General features: G+C 42.9%; 1 protein-coding gene across 3 annotated transcripts in view; it reads left to right on the forward strand.

Moving 5' to 3' along the window:
- Positions 1-2721, forward strand: part of LOC139388753 (NF2, moesin-ezrin-radixin like (MERLIN) tumor suppressor b) — a 30441-nt gene extending 27720 nt beyond the window's left edge. For all 3 annotated transcript variants that reach the window (XM_071135655.1, XM_071135656.1, XM_071135654.1), the window contains exon 17: positions 184-2721. In XM_071135655.1, the coding sequence (XP_070991756.1) occupies positions 184-231 (48 nt within the window). In that variant the 3' untranslated portion in view covers positions 232-2721. The remainder of the gene's footprint in view (positions 1-183) is intronic.
- The last annotated feature ends 3279 nt before the right edge of the window (positions 2722-6000 follow it).

Below are 6000 nucleotides of genomic sequence, written 5' to 3' on the forward strand. Positions count from 1 at the left end.
CTTTTGATTGTTAAGACATTCATTTCATCTTTACAGTTTAGTGTAACCGAGGCAACAGAAAACAGAAAACATACCTTTCAAATGCTATTTTGACCACATGACCTGACCAGGAAAAACTCAGGGCCCTCTTTATGAGGAGTATTTTTCCCTTTCTCAAAACATTTTTGTTCTTTGTTCTTTCAGAGAAACTCTGCCTACATGGCTCAGATGGCTTTTTTTGAGGAAGTGTGATCCAACTGCCATTGGATGAAACAGGGGGTAGGCTAAATGCCATTGGAAGACACGCAGGGAGGCGGGACATTGGTTGTGACTCTTGTTCCTTAATACCAAGATATGCCTACTTCATCTATCTATGTTTTGTGCCTGACAAAAGGAGCACACTGACACACACACACACTCCCAGTGACACTCCAGAAAGGACTGTGCTTTGGAAAGATTTGTATTCCTCAGATGACACACACCACTACAAGTTCTCCGTTCTGTTTTATTTGATGCAGCCCTAGTCACACTGCCTGTGGGCGTATATTATCACAGACGGTGCTGTGTGCATGTTCTGTGGATGTATTTTACTTCAATGTTTGGTTTTTAAAGGGATGCCTGGTAGAGTGTGATAGAGATTTGACTGAGGTAGTTTATCCTATATGACTGACTCTACACTACAGTGTGCCTTTAGGAGAATATACTCTCGCAGCGACCAGGATCATGTCTGTCAAGCTACCAGGCTTCAGGTGTGATACCTTGCCTTCGCTGAATAATGTCTTACTTTACTCAGTCGTTTTGTTGTAGCATGGTCGAACTGATCGTCTCCAGAGCAACATGTGTCCTGCATCACATTATGCCTCCTAACCATTGTCAATTCAAACTGTCATTTCAACGGTTTTATGTTTTTAGTATTTTAGACTGTTGACGTGCCTTTAACTTTGCTTTTTAAAACGTTTTCTTCACGTTACGAACATTAAATATGCAATCCCTCGTTCACTAGTTCCTGTTATGGAGCATCCCAAAAGGCACCCTACTCCCTATTTAGTGCACTGCCTTCGACCAGTGCCCTATTTAATTCATTTATGGTGACATTTGGGACAATAACCTGCCTGGATTGTCAAACACCTCTGGGGTGGGTTTAGCAGGCAGACAAGCCCACTTCTCTTCTGATTTCTACGACATCTTGTTAGTGCTTAGCTCAGAGGAAGGTTCCATCTAGAAAAGCAGGGAAGACATTCTGTATATGGAGGAGGAGAAGAGGGAGAGAGAAGGTGGTTTGTGCTTGTTAAGGAAGTAGATTTTAGATGTAATAACTCATGGTTAAGGGTTGGGGTCAATTCCATTTCACAGAAATGATCTGAAAATAACAGACTATAATAATATTATAATGCCTATTTGCTGAGTTGAAATGGTCTGGATCCAACCTTTGCTGTGTTTTTTGAATGGGAACCATGTCTTAAATGGTCAGATATCCTAACTAACAGAACACTGCTTGGCACATTATGCAACATTTTCAAGGTCGGGGGTTGGTTTGGCATTTTTGTGGGTGCAGACACCTGCACGTACAGAGACACACAGCCATGTATTCAAACCATGTGTCTATCACATTTAAACCCTACATTTTATTAGTCATTTTTATTGTAACATAAATTATTGTCAGATCTGTTGTCAGAAGCTTCCTCTAACCGATGTCAGGTTTGAATCGAAATGGAGTTGTTTTGGATGGCAGGATATCACACACGCACTCTCAGCATAACTGTTGTGTACATGTGTTTTTCATTTCTGATGGTTATACCTATGTATGTGTGTAGAATAGTGTTGTTGGGTTTTATAATGTTAACTCCTTTTGTTGTTTATCTTACTGTTGTTGACTTAACCATTCCTGCTTTTTCCATCCTCCCCCCCCCATCCTCCTTTCCCTCTCTCGCACTCTTCCTTTTTCATGTGTTCATCGGCTTTAAAGGGCTTAAGTGTCACGTCAGTTTGTTTTTAACTGTTTGTTTTAGTAGATGACCTCAGAACTGTTTCATATCTATAGGTTTACTGTAATCACCCATATCTGTCCCAAGTGGCACCCTATTCCCTATATAGTGCACTACGTTTGACCCGGGCCAGCATCAGGCTCGGGTCAAAAGTAGTGTTCTATACAAGGGGGAATAGAGTGCCATTTGGGACACAGACACTATATGGCTGTCTCTCAACACTCTGTCGTTGCCTCCTTTCCTTTTTAGAGTGCGGCAAGTAACCTTGCGGTTAGTTAGGCCAGTAAACAGCCGAAGAGGTCGCTGATTCGAGTACCTGAGCCGACAAGGTGATACATTTGTCGATGTGCCTTTGAGCTCTAGGGGCGCCGTACTACTATGGCTGACCTTGTAAAACACTACACTGGACTGTGTTTTTCTTCTTCACAACCTTGATTCCGTTCCTTCATTGCCGCTAGTCAATTTATAGAGGTGTAGAGGTTTCCTCCGTGTAGAGGTTTCCTCCGTGTAGAGGTTTCCTCTGTGTTGCTGTCACCTATCATGCCCTGCCAGATCAGTGGCCATAGAGGAAAGGACACAAGGGAAGGAAGCTAGTTAACACTATTAAGACACAGCCAGGACATGCCAAACAAAAGCGAGTCACAATGTCTGATTTCCGAGATGAAGTGTTTTGAGTGCTGTTTTTTTTTTTGTCATAAGAGAATCAATGCTGTCAAAGGGCTTGGCTGTTGCTTATTAAAACAAATATACATTAGCATTGCTTGTTTTGTCATAGTTCTTGATGGTTACAGTCTTGAAGTTGTACAACTCTTGTGTTGATGTTTGGAATACATTTGAGAAGACCGATTTTTAGATCCAACTGGCATTTTACTTCTGTCTTTATCAACCCCTCTGAAAGACCCATACCTACAGGTTTTAGGAGAGGGTGTGCGGAGCTGTTATTGTGGGGGGTGGGTAAGTGCCTTGACTCAATGGCAGAACGGCAGGCAGCTCACTTTCCGCCAGATTATTTCCCCGGCAGACCCGGGATTCAAACTAGCAACCCTCCACCTCTAACTGCAAGGCTACCTGCTGCACCCTTGGCAGCCACACCAAAGACAGATTGATTGTTGGGGATGAAGTGTTGTCACCAATGATAAAAGGGAAAGGAAGTGCGAGTCCAAATGAAGCAGGAGAGGACCGCATCCATCAATCAAATATTTGTGAAGTACTTTAAAAAAAATTGTGCTTAAACTGTACAACTCTTAATCTAACAAGTTAGATTCATGATACATGTGTTTTGCTGATATTTGGTATTTCACACTCAAATTGAGTGTGAAACACTTCAATGTTTGCAGATCTGTAAGGTGAAAAAATAAATGTGAAATGCAAATCACCACCACCACCACTAACTACACTGCTTATATCAAAGGGTTAGGGCCAAGAGGTAGAGAGCGATTTGGGATGGTCTGACTGTGTCTGCAATGTACCACTCTGTGTCACTAGAGGGGAGAAGAGATCCAGCTATTCTTGCTGGATGAGAAGAAAGACATGATTCTTACCAATAGAAACAGGGAGGAGAGGGAGAATGCAGGTAGAGTATGGATATGAATGTACCTGTTTGTTTGAATGTACCTGCTTGTCAAATGTCTCATTCGAAAATCATGGGAAGTAATGTGAAGTTGGTCCCCACCCTTTGCTGCTATAGCAGCCTCTCCTCTTCTGGGAAGGCTTTCCACTAGATGTTGGAACATTGCTGCAGGTACTTGCTTCCATTCAGCCGCAAGAGCATTCGTGAGGTCGGGCACTGCTGTTTGGCGATTAGGCCTGGCTCCCTGTTGGCATTCCAATTCATCCCAAAGGTGTTTGATGAGGTTGAGGTTAGGGTTCTGTGCAGGCCAGTCAAGTTCTTCCTCAACAAACCATTTCTGAAACAGGAAAGAGCCTGTCACTGGAACTAAGGGACCTAGCCCGAACCATGAAAAACAGCCCCAAACCATTATTCCTCCTCCACCAAACTTTACAGTTGGCACTATGCATTAGGGTGGGTATTGTTCTCCTGGCATCCGCCAATTCCAGATTCATATGTCGGACTGCCAGATGGTGATGTGTGATTCATCACTCCAGAGAAGGCGTTTCCACTGCTCCAGAGTCCAATGGTGGTGAGCTTTACACCATTCCAGCCAACGCTTCACATTGCACATGGTGATCTTAGGCTTGTGTGCGGCTGCTCGGCCATGGAAACCCATTCCATGAATCTCCCGACGAACAGATCTTGTGCTGACGTTGCTTCCAGAGGCAGTTTGGAACTCAGTAATGAGTGTTGCAACATAGCTGACCCAAGTTGTAAATACAGAGACAAAAGGAGTTGCCTGGTAATGTGTATGTGTCTTTCAAATCTTGGAAGGTTCTCAAACCATTAGTGTCCATGATATCGGCAAGGTTACGGATTCCACATTTGGACCATTGGGGGGATGCAAAAGGCTGCCATCCAGATTAGAAAGCATTATTGTGAAAAGTTGGGAGTATGTGCATGCCATTTTGATTCCCAGCTACATTGTTTTTCAATTTTGCGCCAAATAGAAATTGTGTGAGCAATAATGTGATGAAAGCGTAGTTCACATTAAGATAAATAGCAGTGGAGACCACCTCTTCCAGGGCAATAGGAGACACCATATTACATAGTGTAAGAGATATATCAGTGGAGACCACCTTTTCCAGGGCAATAGGAGACAACACATTTCTCTATATATTCATTCAGGGGTGGAAGAATCATTAATGGGGTTACTGGAGGACCAGGGTTGGGAAACTATGAAGTGTTGGGGTTACTGGAGGACAAGGGTTGGGAAACTGTGTAGTGTTGGGGTTACTGGAGGATCAGGGTTGGCAAACTGTGTAGTGTTGGGGTTACTGGAGGACCAGGGTTGGCAAACTGTGTAGTGTTGGGGGTACTGGAGGACCAGGGTTGGCAAACTGTGTGCTGTTGGGGGTACTGGAGGACCAGGGTTGGGAAACTGTGTACTGTTGGGGGTACTGGAGGACCAGGGTTTGATATCTGGCAGTAATAAGTATGATGATAGTCTGGCTCATCTGAGGAGTAGATGGTACGAAATCGATTGGGGGTAATGTTTGGTGCCTGTTTGAATAGAACGTGTCCCCTTTTGCTTTGGGGTTATGAGCTCGCCAGGCATCAATGAGGTTTTAATCAGAGAGTATAGTACTGTATATGTTGGAGAGCCTTAGAGTGTAATTGGTCTTATTAGATCTGTCCCGCATGTCCAGAATGGCATTCATGTCTGTCCTATAACCAGTTGAAATTCAGTTAATTATAATAATATGTTGTCCACAGAATAAACAGGATCAGATTAATTTGGAGTATACACATAAATAAAGGCCATTTTATTTCCATTATGGATACATTTAAAGAAAGGGATTCTGCCTTCTTGGTCTTCGTCTTTACCAAGGATGGTGATTTTGAGTTTCTTATGTATCGTTATACACTTTGTTTTTTTAAAGGCTGATGAAAAAGCAGCCCGTTTGTACAACTTGTTCTCTATTCTATGTGTGTCTTTTTTGAACAGGAGTTTGTCCTTGGAGCATTTCTACATCCATATGGTTTCTTGCTAGAATATCAAGACGGCTGGAAGACGTGATAGAAATATTAAGGCCTTTCCAATTCAATGAGAGAATAGCTAGTGTTGCCGTTGTTTTTCAAAAATGTAATTGTTATCTTGTTGATAAGTGTTGATAAGCCTATGGATGTTAAATAAAAAGGACACACAGGGAAGCCCACCCTTTTGTCACTCCCCACCCAGAAGACCCTCTCTATAAATTGTTCCCCCTTCCCTGTCCCCCTTAGCCCCCAGCCCTCTCTCCCCAGTTCCCCCTGCACTATAATTACATGGTTGTAGCACAACGGTGGCTGGCAGCCATAGACATGAAATCTGTTGAGCAGCATATTTTTGATCTTAAGTTATTACAAAATATATTTACAGTACCAGTCAAAAGTTTGGACACATCTACTCATTCCAGGGCTTTTCTTTATTTTGACTATTTT

The sequence above is a fragment of the Oncorhynchus clarkii genome, chromosome 29 (assembly GCF_045791955.1).
Source record: "Oncorhynchus clarkii lewisi isolate Uvic-CL-2024 chromosome 29, UVic_Ocla_1.0, whole genome shotgun sequence".
NCBI classification, from domain to species: Eukaryota; Metazoa; Chordata; class Actinopteri; order Salmoniformes; family Salmonidae; genus Oncorhynchus; species Oncorhynchus clarkii.